Source organism: Aspergillus terreus, genomic scaffold (genome assembly GCF_000149615.1).
Source record: "Aspergillus terreus NIH2624 scaffold_2 genomic scaffold, whole genome shotgun sequence".
Lineage (NCBI taxonomy): Eukaryota > Fungi > Ascomycota > Eurotiomycetes > Eurotiales > Aspergillaceae > Aspergillus > Aspergillus terreus.
In genome coordinates, this window is record NT_165925.1 from 36,530 (window position 1) to 51,484 (window position 14,955).

The window sequence follows — 14,955 nt, forward strand, 5'->3', positions numbered from 1 at the left end:
AATTGGTAACAATGGAAAACAAACTATGTTCCCAATTAGCTGGTCGCGAATCACCTGCACCTGAAAGCCAAACTGCCGAACAACAGGCGCCTCTGTGTCAGGGTAGAATATGCCCCAGCCTCCGACAGGAAGCGCAAATTCGACTTCAGAAGACATCGGAAAATGACAATATATCCAGGCTTGGGAGTAACCCTGTACATCCACTTGAAGGCCCTGAGATGGCAAAATACGAAGGAGACAAATTGAGGCGCAGTTCCTCTTGTTAAAGCTGATTTTGCTGGGCGTCTACCAGCACATGACAGGAAAATGTACCCTTTCTGCATTGTGTTAGTATCTATCCTTCATTTTTGTTAGTTCTAGCCGCCTGCGAGTTGTGAGTGTAAAAGCATGAACACTACATTTATGTATATTATATTTACGGAGTTGAATGTTTTTGCCTTATTTCGCAATGTGGCATGCTACTAATACTCATAATGCTAGCTCTCTCAATCCCTACTTAGCTGTAGCGTAGTATACTGGGCTTGTTCCTGGTCCACTCATGCGCATAGACAAATATTGTAGCCCTTTATTACCCGGGAAAGAGCTAGGCCAGCTATGTAGGGCTATCGTCCGATCACTAAGATCTTACGAAAGCAATACGGACCAGCTTCGCCACTGCCCTCACTGCATCGTCTCCCGCCTTTTGTTGGCCCACCGACATTAAACTAAGTGAGTGAGATGTTTCTGCGCGAGATATAAAGACCTATACGGAGGACAGGAAGTCGGTAGCGAGGAATAGCGAGGAACAGAAAGACTCCGCAATTGGATGTAAGAATAATTGCTTTACGTATTGTACCATGGTGTCAATAAAACCATTTCTCAATACACTACTCCATTACAGGCTAACGGGTCATCCTTTCGCCTTAATTTCGGAAATAATTCCTATCTAACTTACTGTAGGCTAGAGAAGAAACAGTCTCTTTAGCCCGAATCAGAAGTTTACATGTCTACAGCGATTCAATGAGCAGGGAAAGCAAGAGGCCGTGTAACCTCGCCAAGCAAAAGGCCAGGAAAAAATAGGCAAGGAATCTTATATTAGGCTGTATTCATTCTTCGGCCTGTATGAGAGAAATCGAACACGATGACGAAGCCGTTCTCCGATTTCTGGCAATGCTTTTGCAGTGATGATTGCCGACTTAAAGAGAATCGAAGGGATATATATGTACTGTTGGGTTACATTATTAGCTTAATCCTAAGCATGACTGCCGTATAGCCTGAAAGAGACAATCTAGAGACGATCTAGAAATGATTAGTAAATACAGTTGTATGTGTTGCATATCAGTCTTCCAAGATTTATCACCACGGGCACAACTCCTCGTCCAATCCGTGGGCACCCTCGCCGTCCGATGGTTTCGATCAGAATTGCTTCTGTATCCTGGAGATGCAGTGTAGAGCAGTTCATCCTGCGTACAAGAAACATGGTCAGTCGGGTATGTAATGCATGTACGCATGGCGACTTGTCGGGCCGGAATATGCACCTCGAGACTCCTAGACCCATCATAGGTTGCCGTCGTTGCCGCGCTGGGCGACCGCCATCGCCCGGTGCCTTCGAGTAGCACGCTTCCTCCAAATGACAACATCCCTTTCCTACTGGCTTCCCGTCGCGGCCAGTCGGCTGCTCCGCCAGACATGCCGGCGGTCAAGTTTGACTGGCTAGATAAGGATACCTGGAGCATTCCATTCGACTACAAGTTTGTCCATGGTCAAGAAATCTGTGCCATCTATCTGATGGAGCCATGGAAGCCCTTGAATGAGTTCATCGACTACGCGGTGGAGAAGCACGGCGTCCGTCGCTTCGTCCTCGTGGCTGGTAGCTCGGCCGAATGTGGGAAGCCGGGAATGGGTATGGTTTGGCAGCATTTTCTGGACAGGCAGGTGGATTATTGTGTGCTTCGGCCGAGTTGGTTTATGGGTTAGTAACTGGAGACCCCCTGTCGGAAATTCTATCTCGTGGAAGACATTGGGCTGATGTTTCCTCGCTGGCCAGAGAATCTAACCGAGAATGGTCCGCGCCAACTTATCCGTGATCAAGGCAAGATCTATACTGCCTGCGGCCAGGGCAAAATCCCGTTTGTCAGCGCCACGGATATCGCGGCCGTCGCCTATCGCGCCTTGACTGATCCCGACTCACACAACTGTGACCACCGGGTGCTGGGACCCGAGCTCTTGACGTACGACGACATTGCTGAAAAGCTAAGCCGTGTTCTGGGACGAAAGATCGAGCACGTAAAACTTTCAGGAGAGTCGCGGTACCAGGGGCTGGTAAGCGCGGGGGTTTCCGAGTACTATGCGGCCTTCTTGACAAAGCTGGAGGTTGCTGCCTCGACTGGGTTCGAGACGCGGGAGAATGATGAAGTTGAAAAAGTCACTGGGCGACCTCCGAGGTCCTTCGATCTCTTTGCGCAGGAGAATCGGTCGGCCTGGGTTGGGGATGGCAGATGATCATGTTTACTCGCAGTCTGCAATTGTGTAGTGATTACATTTTCGGTATGGCCAGCCCTGCTAAAGCTCGAGCATCCATGTCTTTCCCACTCCGTATGTAGAGAACCCTCTGTCATGAATTTGAAGTTCGAGCCCAGATAGTTCTGCGCACCCGTATCATACATCTACCTAGGGAAGAGACATACCAAGTACTCCTAAGAAAGGAACACCACAAGCGGGAAACAGTTGGCGGCTTCCGAGCCCCGCTGATGAAACATGCACTAGTGCGCAAAGAGGACAAGCCGACTACTCTTTATTTGGACTGCACACCACGCCGCCTACGACGGATGGTCTCTGCCACTCATCTTTAAGCAAGTAGTGTCATTGTATCGCAATCCTGATGCTCTAAGTAACAGTGGGCAGGAATTATTTAATCAATTCAATTCACACACCATACAACCTCCCAGTGACTTCCCGTGTGGCTTTCACTATCGCCCCCCCACTCTGCCCTGCATCAGTCTTCACATGGCATATACTTACTTCCATGGCCCAGCTGATCGTTCGAATGCATTGCTTGTCTTCCATGATTCAGATGCATCTCCGGTGTATGAGCACCCTAACCAAGGCCTGCTTTGCAGTATCATTCGACAGAATGACATGGCGGCTTTAAACTCGTACAATGCGTGTACGCACACCAGTGTCTTCTGGAAAGCATATGAGTTTAATGACAGCTGTCCATTCCACATTGCAATCCAGAATGATAGTTTTGATGTCCTGCGCGAGCTCTGTCGGATCTATCTTTCGGATGCAGCGCTCACAGAGCCCCTGGAGGACTACCTTGCACGCTTCCACGTCTCTCCCGTGATAGCGGCTTGCGCGACGGCGAACCGAGGCATGGTCTCGTGGCTGATGAGCCATGATCAACCGCTGGGGAAGCTGCACGATCACGACTTCGAGGGTCAAACAGCCCTCTCACGGGCTGCTGAGGCGCTGAGAGAAGCGGGTAATGTGGCGTGGGAGGCAAAGCCCAAAGATCGCCCAACTGCGCAGCAGCGGTGCGACCGCATTGAGTCATTTATTCGCTGGCTTTTAGAGTGTCCCCAAGCAGGCGAGCAGGATGACTCGGACTGTGTTCCGATGCCGAGAGGGACGGTTCTTGGCGATGCGGTCAGCTATGCAGGTTACGACTTGGTTTCCCGACTAATTGCACATGGTCAAACAGCCGTCGGAAATATTGTACTAGGTGCTTCAGTGTGGTCTACTGCTGTTTCAGAGTCTCCAGCGTCTGGAGTCTGTGCAGGCTCTGTATTTTCAGCCGGAGTCTCTGCTGGGTTTTCGGCTGGGGTCTCTGCTGGATTCTCGGTGGCTCTTTGTTTGGCAGTCATCTGCGCCTTGGTCACGCCGATCTGCTGCTGCGAGGTGATGATGCGGGCTTCGATTTCTTGCAGAATCTGGTAGTTGTCGAGGGTTAGCTTCTATTTTCATGGACCGATGCGAGGCATCGAGTGCTGTTCACCTTCTGCAGAGCTTCATTCGGGATGGACATTTATCGACTGGGTCCCCCAATCTCCTCCACTCTCTCTCTCCATCGGCCTCGTCATCGTGGATCCAAGCTCCGGGTATGTTCGGTTCATTTCCCAAGGGCAGTTTAGAGGGGAGGTTCTAACTCAATGTTGCAGGAATCGAAATATTCGGAATGGAGAAGTGTGTATATTCTCACTGGTGAACTTCTCGAGACAGTGAAGCAGGCTGGGCTCGAGTCACCCGTACTTTGCTTCCTCGGCGCCGCTATCAATGAGCTGCATCAGAGACAAATACCCAGCCTTGTCCCAGCGCAATGCATTCGGATCATTCCCCGATATCCCGGAGAAATTGGCTCCCGCCCTGTACATTCACAATGATCAGACACCGCTGCTTCAAGAGCGCGAGACCGGAGCGAAGCGGGGACGAAGATATTGTACAGGAGGGTTCCGAGGGGGTCAGGAAAAGAAGTTGGAGAATGCAATCGGTCAAGAAACGGGTGATTTGGGTAACGAACAGGTGGTGAACAGAGGTTGTAAGCAAGGTTGGGGGCGTAGAAGAGAGAGACCGAGGGGGGAGAGGGTACGTCACGAGCGTTGCAGGGGGAGTGCGGGAGGCGGGCGCGGACGTGCACGGCCGCCAGGTCTGGCATGGCGGGTTTTTCTTCGGGATCACGGACGGACATGATGTAACCCCTTTGCATACGGCCGCTCTTTCCTGGAACATGGACGCGATTCGGGCTCTCATCGATCACCGTGGCGATGTCACGGTAGAGGATATGGTCGCTGTACCCGATAGCTTCGGCAGGCTGCCACTCCACTGGGCCCTGGCGGGTGTTTCCGGCAATTATACAGACTCCGACAACTCAGATGCCATCTCGTTGCGGATGACCGGCACCGTCAAATTGCTTCTTGATATCAGACCAGACACCGTCAATGCGAGTGATCAGCATGGCGCCACCGCTTTTCACTACGCGGTCAAGAACAACACCGGTCGCGGCGCGAACATCGGCGCTCTGAGGCTCCTTCTACACGCCGCTCGGCTTCCGGACACCCTGAACTTACGGGACGATGTTGGTACGACGGCGCTTGGAGAAGTAATAAAGCAACACCAATGGGCTCCTGGTAGTCTGCAGGCTGTCTCAGAGATAATAGATATGCTCCTCAAACATGGAGCCGATCCACGGGCATGTGACTCCCTTGGACGGAATGCGCTGCATGGACTGTGCAGCGTGAGTCGGTGTGAGTCTATCACCGCTTCATCTATGGTGAACCAGCTGCTGGACCATCTCCAAATCAACGAAACAGACGACTTGGGTTGCACGGCGCTTCACTACCTAGTCAGAAATCTGGACCAAGTGGACGCTGTTCGCTACTTAGTGAGTCGTGGTGCAGATGTCAATGCCGTCGACCTCAAAGGGAATACCCCACTCCATGAAGTAATGAAGGGCACAATCATCAAGCCAATGGAAGAACGAGGAAATCGCGAAGAGATTACTGGACGCCTCAAACAAGCACTGGATCACAAACGAAATGCGATTATTCAAATCCTACTAGGTGCTGGAGCCTCTGAAGAAGTGGTCAACGCAGCCGGCGAGACACCGAGGCAAGTACTAGAGAGGGTCACAGAAGAGCGTGCGCATCGATCGGCAGCTATGTATGCGGGCCGTGGAAGAGGCCGGGGGGAGGTAGTAGGTAAGGAAGTTTCTGCCTAGATTGCTGTGTCTTCAGCTAGTCTTGCGAAGTGTGGCCTTATATAGGTCATGAAAATTACTGCCTGCTGAGTTCTCTTGGCTGTTATATTCAGCGTGGTTCTTTTGCATCAACGGCGGCCTTTTGCATCGACCCTGTAGTAGCTTCGGTCTCGTTGTTTTCACGCCATTGTTGAAACTCGTATTAGTCCAGGCCCAGGTCGATGCGTGTGGTTTCCGTGTCAGTAATGATCAGGTATTGATTAATACCTGCCAGGGCGTTATCTAATGTAAGTGACAAAACTTACTTAGGTAAATACTCTTCTTATCGTTCAGCTCGAATCCTACTTTCAGAAAACACACCTTCACTGGGATATCAGATTTAGATGATCCCTGGATAGAAAGAGACATGTTCAGCCAACGTACCGCGAGCTCCTCTCTATCCCAAGCCGCTTCTGCCGAGGTATCAACAACGTGCAAGAAGACAAGAATGGTATTTGTTTCGAAGGGCAGGTCATCGGAATCTGATCATTCGCCCGCACTATCAATCAAGTAAGTTATAAAGCCATCGCTGTCGAGCTCGAATTTGCCAGTGGTCGAGGAGTCCTCATAAGCCCGTATCCATATAGAGATCTTCCATCGATCAGTTTTATCCGCGGTTAGAAGGTAATGACACCGTATCTTCCTTCATCCCTACGCTCGTTATCTGTAGAGGAGAAGGAGAAGGACGGATCCTCATCCAGGGTTGAACCCAACGTATTCGACTCGTAGGTATATGCATTTATGGTTATCTAGTGCACGCATCAACTCCAGATGATTGAGTACGCCGTTTCTCTTCAGCTTCACCATTCGATATAGGAGGATGCCAAGGGGACAGATGGCGGTGTATTGAATTCCGTAAATCAGATCCGAATTACTGTCTGATCTCTCGGGGATATAGGGCACGAAGTCGCCGTCAAATGGGTAATTGCCCTAAACACGTTAGCACCTCCTATCACAATACATTACAGCACTCACATTATCATTCAGGACCACCTGGATGAAGTTAGGGATATCTCCAAAGATTTGTTCTGTTAGTATACCAACCTTTGTTGAAGCGTATGTTACTGTTTGCGCTTCGTCAAATAGTAAATCCGCATTTGGGAGAAAAGAGAACTTATATCTACACCAACATAGGGATGATCCTCGCTTGAAGGCTTAAAGAGAGGCAACCAACTTCTCCGTCAGCTGTCGAGAGCCATGGTGGGAATAGCGCACTCACGGTCACTAGGCGAATTGTCGACAGGCTGGAGTATTAGGGATCTGCACTGTTCACATTCAGAGGTATACACCCCGGTGTATCCAGGTAATTTCGTTAGCTTGGTATGGGGCTGAAGCGGGTCGGTCACCAAATCTGATCGCAAAGACCCACAAAAGACGGGGGTGGGTACCCCGCACTGATCAGCTTGGATGCGGCCATCTTCAGCTATCTAGACAGACCGTGAAGCGTGCTAAGCAGCCACCTGCCAAGATTGAAGGGACAGTTAGGAGCCAGAGCCGATAAACAGTTCGCGCTAGGTTTGGAACAGGGAGCATACATTACTGATGAGAGTGCCCGATCTCAAATCTCGAAATCAGAGATTGTCAGTGCCGCCTCCGTAACGTGTCCACACGTCTCCACCTCAGGCTATTGGACGCACTATGCTATCATCGTATCTGACCGCATGTCCATGACCACTTAGCAAGGGATAACTCCATTTACAGAATAAACTTTAGGGTTGGTGCATCGTGCCTTGGCGGCCTCTTGGTTCTGGAAGGTTACGTTTCCTATTCAATAGAGGAGAGAACATGCGGCATGCGCCATTGGAGCGCCTAGGCAGAAAACGAAACAGCCGGGTTCATTTCAAGCACAGCAGGGAACTGGTAGGCCGCCAAGTGCCAATCACCCACAGGGTCTGCGCGACTCGTGTCAGTTGCTGTACATGTATTGCCACGTTGGCACACAGGCTCCCTCGGGCCCCGCTAGTGGGTTCGTTGTGATACCCTGTACATACGGCTTTTCTTCCTACCTAGATAGGTAGCAGGCGTATCCCTAGATTATCCCAATTCGGTCCCCCATTGGCTTTACGAGTAGCCCTGGCATTGCAGTAAACAATGCGGGTGGGTATGCTACAAGGTATTGAACAGTTCATCGGCAGGCCTATGTTGATCAATTGCAGTAGAGTTGATTTCGTGCCCTTCAACACGCACATTCTGGTGCAGGTCAGCATTTAAGATCTCCGCTGCCCTCATATCCACATTTGGACTCACTCCGGAAAATTATACCACTATCTCCCACTCCGCGAGCAGCCATCGTGCAGACATTGCCAAGTGCTTCCCTTCTATTGTGTGCTTGTTCTTGTTCTTCCTTCGTTGGCGGGAAAGGCGGACACCATGGCTGCATCGAATTATTCCGTACCCTTGAGAGTCTTGGTCACTGGAGTATGTCCTTCTACCTACCGTTTTCATGAGATACTAAGCTTCAGGCTGCTGGCTTTCTCGGATCCCATCTAGTAGATTTCCTGCTACAAAAAGGCCATGAGGTAATCGGCATCGATAATTTTCAAACTGGATCGGTTGCAAATTTGAAGCATTTAGAGCAAAACCCCAAATTCACGTTCTTCAGGTAAATTCTATTCTAGGGATATGTATGATGTGCTTGCTGACCGAGTCAGCCATAATATTCAGAGCCCACTTGAAGGTTTAAGAATCGGAAAAATAGATCAAATCTTCAACTTGGCCTGTCCTGCGAGTCCAATTCACTACCAGAATGACCCTATTTCTACCCTCAGAACCTGCTTCCAAGGCACGGAAAACATCTTGGAGCTTGCGGTGAAAAGAAACACTCGCATTCTCCACACAAGCACATCCGGTTCGTCATACCTAGATACTTTTTGATTTCGAAGACTGAACAACAATCGTCAGAGGTATACGGTGATCCACAAGTGCATCCTCAACCAGAGGACTACTGGGGTCATGTTAACCCATTTGGAGCCCGCTCCTGCTACGATGAAGGCAAGCGAGTCGCTGAAGCACTCTGCTACGCATATCAGATGAGATATCCCCGTTTGCAGATCCGCATTGCCCGTATCTTCAATACATACGGACCTCGAATGGCCCATAGTGATGGCCGAGTTGTATCCAGTTTTATCGGCGAGGCTCTTGCCGGTAATGAGATCAAGATCACTGGCGATGGCACGGCGACTCGTTCATTTCAGTACGTCAGTGACTGTGTCGAGGGATTATATCGGCTCATGAACAGCAATTGCACTCTTCCTGTGAATATTGGTAACCCGAGGGAGTTTACAATCCGCGAATTAGCAGAGATTGTCGTCGAGATGGTCGCTGAGATGGGGAAGCCTAGAGTGCCCATCATTTACTGCCCACGACCTTCTGATGATCCGAATAGGAGACAACCCGACATCACGCGGGCGAGAGCGATTTTAGAATGGGAACCCGAGGTGGCCCTAGAAGAGGGATTGAAGAGAACTATTAAGTGGCATATTGAGCAAGGTACATAACACGTTCATTTTGCCTACTCATTCCTTTCCTTATGGCGTGTTTCTTTTTTGAAGTTAAGGTGAACACCGATGGTTTTGTTTGCGAGTTAATTTATCGGTATGTAAGACACATTTCTTTGGCTTTGCCATGTACTCCGTAATAATATAATGCATCGAAACTTGCACTACGTTGGCTCACAGGCCCACCATCGGGCTATGCATGGTGCATACCAATCGATGGGTTGTCGCCAGATTATGAAACGCTAAAGCAAATTTTCTTTCCGGAAGGTAACTAATCACCACGTAATGGCCTTCAAATTTATTATATTTATAGATGAGACCATCTAGACAATTGTTCCGATTAGACGAATGGCTGCAGAACTAGATTTATTCCCCAAAGAGGATGATGCCATCATGGGGTAGCCCAAGTCCCATTGGGCATATAACAAGGGTGATAGGCGAGATGTACTCAGCTGAGCTTACAGGTGCCACGATATCAAGACTTATCTTAGTTGCACGAAAAGTTTAATTGTGGTAGCTGCATCGGCCTTTGGAATCTGACACCGCCGGGTTCAGCTACGCGCCTTGCTAAGATTTAGTCTGCATGAACACCGATTCAGTCGCCCACCTGCTCACTCAACAAAATCTCAGACCAATTAGATGAAGATGCAGGTTTGCCGAGTGGCTGGCTGGAGTTCAGTCGCCTGCGCTGCTGGGCCTACGGCAAGACCGAAGCGGCAGAGGGGAACCGACCGCACGAATTGCCCTTCGCTTCGTTTCCATCTTGAGTGTCGAGACTCCATTCTACGCCCTTTATATGACCATCGTCCATGAGTACTATCAGTCGATATACCTCAGTATAGGAACTATCATGATCCGGAAAATCACTTGTATTGGGGCCGGATTTGTCGGTAGGTAAACCCTGTTATCGAAAAGAACAGCTACAGCACTCATCACACTCTTAGGTGGTCCATTGGGCGCCGTGCTTGCCTTCCAATGCCCAGAGATTACAGTTACCGTTGTTGACAAAAATCCGGCCAGAATTGAGTCATGGAACTCAGATGATTTGCCAATGTACGAGCCTGGCCTCAGTGAACTTATAGCTCAAGTACGACAACGGAAAGATACCTGCAACCTCACGTTTTCTTGTGACGTCAGAAAAGCGATTGGGGATGCAGATTTCATCATGCTATGCATAGATACGCCGACTAAATCTCACGGAACCGGAAGAGGCATGGCTTTGGATTTAGCTCACGTCCAAGAGGCTGTACGCACGATTGCCGAAGTAGCCACAACAGATAAGGTCATTGTTGAGAAATCAACGGTGCCTGGAGGTACTGCATCAACGATACAGGACTTGGTGAGCCCCTTTGCTTTACGTCCCATAGGTGTATTATTAATAGTGAATGATAGCTTGAGTCAACGTCCAGGGAAAGACCAGTTTTTGAAGTCCTCTCTAACCCCGAATTCCTTTCAGAAGGTAGCGCAGTGGCCGATCTTACACGTCCTCCACGGGTGATAATCGGATGCCAGCAGACGAAGTCAAGTCGACAAGCGGCAGAGAAATTAGCTGCCCTATATAAAAGATGGGTTCCGCGCGAGCTCATTATTACTATGGATCAATGGTCGGCCGAGCTTTCCAAGTTGGCATCCAATGCACTGCTGGCACAACGAATCAGCAGCATCAACTCATTGAGCGCGATTTGTGAGGCAGTGGGCGCCGACATCAATTCCGTTGCAGAGGGGGTGGGAGCCGATCCTCGTATCGGCAATAAAATGCTGCAGAGTGGACTAGGGTGGGGTGGAAGTTGCTTCCCCAAGGATGTAGCGGCCTTGGTGTATCTCGCGCGAAGCCTGGGGCTCGACTCTGTCGCAAATTATTGGGCTGCCGTTTTAGATATGAACCGAGCCCAGCAGAGCCGATTTGCCCACCGTATTCTCAGTTGTATGCATGGCTGCGTCAACGGGAAGTCAATTGCCATTCTCGGTTTTGCATTCAAGCCGAATACGTCGGACACCAAGAATTCTCCGTCCAAGAATCTGGCCTGTCAGCTATTGAGAGAGGGTGCGACAATCTGTGTATATGACCCAATGGTCTCTGAAGACCAGATTTACAAAGACGTAAATCCATCGGAAGAGGAGTCCAAACGATTACGAATTTTTTCCACTGCCGGAGAGGCGTGTGCTGGTGTCGAAGCCATCGTGGTGGCCACCGCCTGGCACCAATTCATGACTCCGGATGGTTGCGAAGCGCCGTACAAGGCTAATGGGGAGGTCTGCACGAATGACTTACACATCAACGATATTCAAAGCGATGGTGTCTATCCAGAAGTTGGGAAGGAGCGTATTAATTGGCCTTCTATCGTGGAGAATATGGTTCGACCTGCGTTTATATTTGATGGAAGAAACTTCCTTAGTGCTCAATATTTGGAAAGCCTCGGCTGTCGTTATGTGGGTATTGGTCGCTTGTCAAAATGGGACAGAGACCATCGCTTTTTGCGTTAATAATGGCTGTCGAATTACTGCAATCCGGCATGCCGGGCCGAAATCAGACAGTACGAGTTCGCCGAGTGCAATAGAAGTAAAGACGAATCCTCTAGTATTATGAATCAGCTGTGAGAGGGAATTTAAGACGGTTTCTGCCTCCAAAATGTTGTATCGGTCTCCCATGTACACTCAAATCAAGCGATCGCCTTGATCGCACACCAGCTACCACAGTATCGGTCTAACAGGCTGCCACTTCTACCGAGTATAGCATCAAACGGATATAAGGATCCGCCTTACCATATGTCTAAAACAGTCTTATCTAGCTTCCGTTTATACCAATTGTCTTTGATAACCAGAAAGCATTTGTATATACTGTTATAGCTAGTGGTCATATATATATATATATCCCTTTAGCTTTACTTCTTCCTTTGTTGCCTTGAATATTAGGTTTGTTGCGTTAGTTCCATCCGAGGGAGGGCAAAAATACAAAAAAGTAAGCGGTAAGATATTGTCAAAGTGACCAGGAGGAAAAATGCTTGCTTGGAGGAATGGAAGATGAAGATGACCAGCTCTTATCATACAAAACAATGTAGGCGCGTAGGACGCTAGTCCTAATTAAGCAGGTGGCTTACCACCTCGGCTCGAGCAAATTGCTTATGTAATCTCGATGCTCCAAAAACCTCGCAAACTCTCTAACTTTAGGCAACATTTTCACGCGGATGGAAGAAAATATAGAAAGTATAACTAGTAATTAAGATTTAGCATGGGATATTCTATATTCAATCAAATTTTGACAGGGTTCCGATGTTGTTGAAGCTCTAAGTCTAGGCGGAAAACAAGCCATTGCACATCGAACAGTAGAATATGCGAACTTCTAGCATATCCATAGACAGCTGGGCTTGCGGAGCATGATCTTTTTCTATTCCATACGGAAGGAATAGAGAGCTTAGTGGAAAGTACGCTCAAAAAAACAAGCCAAAAATTACCATCGCGGGGTCATCTGATAGGAAGCACCTGGAAATGCGGTATATTTAATGGTTAGCGCAGGTGGTTAAGGAGGTAGTTATATATGTAGGTATTTAGTAGGCGGTATAACAGGTAGTATGCCTATAGACCTACCCCCTATTACATGACTAATTGGCCCGCAAATAACTACAAGCCGCCGAGCGAAGCGAGAGAATACGGCTTGTTTTGACATGGGGTATCTGGTGTAAATCCAGGCATACGGCACTCGGCTACCTCCTGAAGATACGTCATCGTCATCTAGGGATAAGAGCAGAGGACGATAAGACACCTCAAGGGGCTGAAAATAGCTGACTTCTCTCGTTGGCCGGCAAGTTGACATAACACAGTAGTCGACTTCAAATTTTTGATCTTGCGAACACGACCCGCACATCATCCCATACCCGACCCACCCTCCTTTAACTCGACCCGATCTAGTCTAGGCCTAGCCTTACTCCGTATAACGCGGCCCGACCCGCAAATTTTCAGGATGGGTTCGGGTCGGATTTCTTGGACGAACCAACCGAGTAGTCTTGGTTAGGGTAGAGAAAAGTGTTGATTCATATCCAAGGTCTGCCTCTAAAGAGACGCAGATACAACTTAGGGCCCAGAAAAACAAACAAGCCTAATAGGCAAAGGGAAAGAATTAATCCTCTGCTGTTCCCCCGCTACAATCTTCATATATAGACACCCAATCATTAGACGTCTCCTGTCTCCTCCCGATAATTTGGAATAGCCTGGTGTTGTTACAACGGTTATTATGCATAATCACATTTATATATGTTCCTGAACAGCGAATACTTACCCTGGGTCGTGCCGGAAAATCAAAGGTTCCGCACTCCTTGGTGAAGTACACATCCTCAGGCCCGAAAGCGCCCTTGATATTCTCCCCAGCCAGGAAACTCAGAGGAAATCGTGTGTCAAATGGGACACATTGGTCAATAGCCCGGACAGTTCCTTCGTCAATCTGCAGCTCCAACGCCTGCAGGTTCTGTTTCAACTGTTCCACAGTTCGCACACCAACGATGGGAAAGGTGTAGGGGGCTTTACTCATAATGTACGCCAAGGCCAGTGCTGTCGGGTGAGTCTTCATCTGCTCAGCAAGATTCCGGATCTTCTCTCCGATCTTCCGCATCTCCTTTGGAGGGTCCGGGAATTGGCGTCCCTGAGTAGGGTCGTGATCGCGAGGGTGCTTGAGCTTCCCACCCCCTAGAGTACCCCACGGCACAATGGCCATGCCTTCGGCTTGGCACATGGGAACAATGTCCGTTTCCATGTCACGCTGGGCAGCTGACCATCGACCCTGATACATGCTGAACTGCCGCAACCCATGGTGACGGGCATCTGCTCTTAATCAGTCAGAAGTTCACTCCTTAAAGATAATCTAAAAGGAACGGAAAGGGTATTTCGCAGTATACACTCATTCGCTTTGACTACAATCCAAGCTGGGGTATCACTGACACCCAGATACAGCACCTTCCCACTGGCAACCAAATGATTCAGGGACTGCATCAGCTCAGGAATAGAGGTCGTAAAGTCCCAGTAATGCACGTAGAGCTGGCCACACAATCAGCTTTTCGTCTTGTTCTGTTGGCCTTCTTAATGGTGTCACACTGACTATGTCCACGTATCTGGTTTGGAGTCGCTGGAGACTCTTCTCCAGTGACTGCACCATGCTCTTGGTGGCATTTCCTCCACGATTGGCCCGGATAGTCGATTCACTTCCGTCCTGTGTGTAGGCAGACGAGTATTTGGTGGCGATTATAAGTTCTTCTCGATTGCTGCGAGCCACCATCCATTCACCGATCCAAGCCTCGGATTCTCCTTCTTGATAATTATTGGCGCTAAGGACATAGCCAGCGGGGGTTAGTGCACGAAATCACCAAATTCATGACCTAGGTATTCACATACGTATCAATAAAGTTCCCCCCTTGCTCATAGAAGAAGTCCAAGATTTCGAAGACAGTTGGTTTCTCGCATTTCCCAAGAACCGCACTCCTATCGAGCAACCTATGAGACCGATAATATTCCGAAGGGATCAATATTTACCATTTCTCTCCGAACGCCATGCTCCCCAGCCCCAGAGGGCTGACTCTAAGCCCGGCTGAAGGGGCGAGCAATCTGTAGCGCCTTAAACGGCTGATGGGTTTCTGGGCGAGTTCAAATGCCATCTTTGTTATTTGGCTGTGGTTTTTGCTTCTTTTGCGATCGAAATGGTGAACAAGTTCGAATGAGAGGAGTATCCCGAGAGCCAGCACTGTCTAGGATTCCTTCTTG

At 49.1% G+C, this 14,955-nt stretch overlaps 6 protein-coding genes across 6 annotated transcripts; 5 read left to right on the forward strand and 1 right to left on the reverse strand.

Moving 5' to 3' along the window:
* Nucleotides 1–1,668: 1,668 nt before the first annotated feature.
* Nucleotides 1,669–2,481, forward strand: ATEG_00992 (uncharacterized protein; the record flags this gene model as incomplete). The annotated part of the gene is made up of 2 exons (XM_001208357.1): nucleotides 1,669–1,882; nucleotides 2,027–2,481. 2 exons carry the CDS (start codon nucleotides 1,669–1,671, stop codon nucleotides 2,479–2,481), a joined length of 669 nt encoding a protein of 222 aa, XP_001208357.1.
* A 504-nt stretch (nucleotides 2,482–2,985) lies between these two features.
* On the forward strand, nucleotides 2,986–3,918 carry ATEG_00993 (uncharacterized protein; the record flags this gene model as incomplete). The annotated part of the gene is made up of 1 exon (XM_001208358.1): nucleotides 2,986–3,918. One exon carries the CDS (start codon nucleotides 2,986–2,988, stop codon nucleotides 3,916–3,918), a length of 933 nt encoding a protein of 310 aa, XP_001208358.1.
* Nucleotides 3,919–4,705: 787 nt separating this feature from the next.
* Nucleotides 4,706–5,695, forward strand: ATEG_00994 (uncharacterized protein; the record flags this gene model as incomplete). The annotated part of the gene is made up of 1 exon (XM_001208359.1): nucleotides 4,706–5,695. The coding sequence occupies one exon, from the start codon at nucleotides 4,706–4,708 to the stop codon at nucleotides 5,693–5,695; it is 990 nt and encodes a 329-aa protein (XP_001208359.1).
* A 2,388-nt stretch (nucleotides 5,696–8,083) lies between these two features.
* ATEG_00995 (UDP-glucuronic acid decarboxylase 1) lies at nucleotides 8,084–9,210 on the forward strand (the record flags this gene model as incomplete). Its single annotated transcript, XM_001208360.1, has 3 exons — nucleotides 8,084–8,131; nucleotides 8,378–8,561; nucleotides 8,615–9,210. 3 exons carry the CDS (start codon nucleotides 8,084–8,086, stop codon nucleotides 9,208–9,210), a joined length of 828 nt encoding a protein of 275 aa, XP_001208360.1.
* An 850-nt stretch (nucleotides 9,211–10,060) lies between these two features.
* Nucleotides 10,061–11,694, forward strand: ATEG_00996 (UDP-glucose 6-dehydrogenase; the record flags this gene model as incomplete). Its single annotated transcript, XM_001208361.1, has 3 exons — nucleotides 10,061–10,100; nucleotides 10,155–10,549; nucleotides 10,603–11,694. The coding sequence occupies 3 exons, from the start codon at nucleotides 10,061–10,063 to the stop codon at nucleotides 11,692–11,694; spliced, it is 1,527 nt and encodes a 508-aa protein (XP_001208361.1).
* Nucleotides 11,695–13,376: 1,682 nt separating this feature from the next.
* ATEG_00997 (norsolorinic acid reductase) lies at nucleotides 13,377–14,849 on the reverse strand (the record flags this gene model as incomplete). Its single annotated transcript, XM_001208362.1, has 6 exons — nucleotides 13,377–13,415; nucleotides 13,484–14,022; nucleotides 14,097–14,235; nucleotides 14,297–14,522; nucleotides 14,590–14,688; nucleotides 14,728–14,849. The coding sequence occupies 6 exons, from the start codon at nucleotides 14,847–14,849 to the stop codon at nucleotides 13,377–13,379; spliced, it is 1,164 nt and encodes a 387-aa protein (XP_001208362.1).
* Between the last annotated feature and the right edge of the window lie 106 nt (nucleotides 14,850–14,955).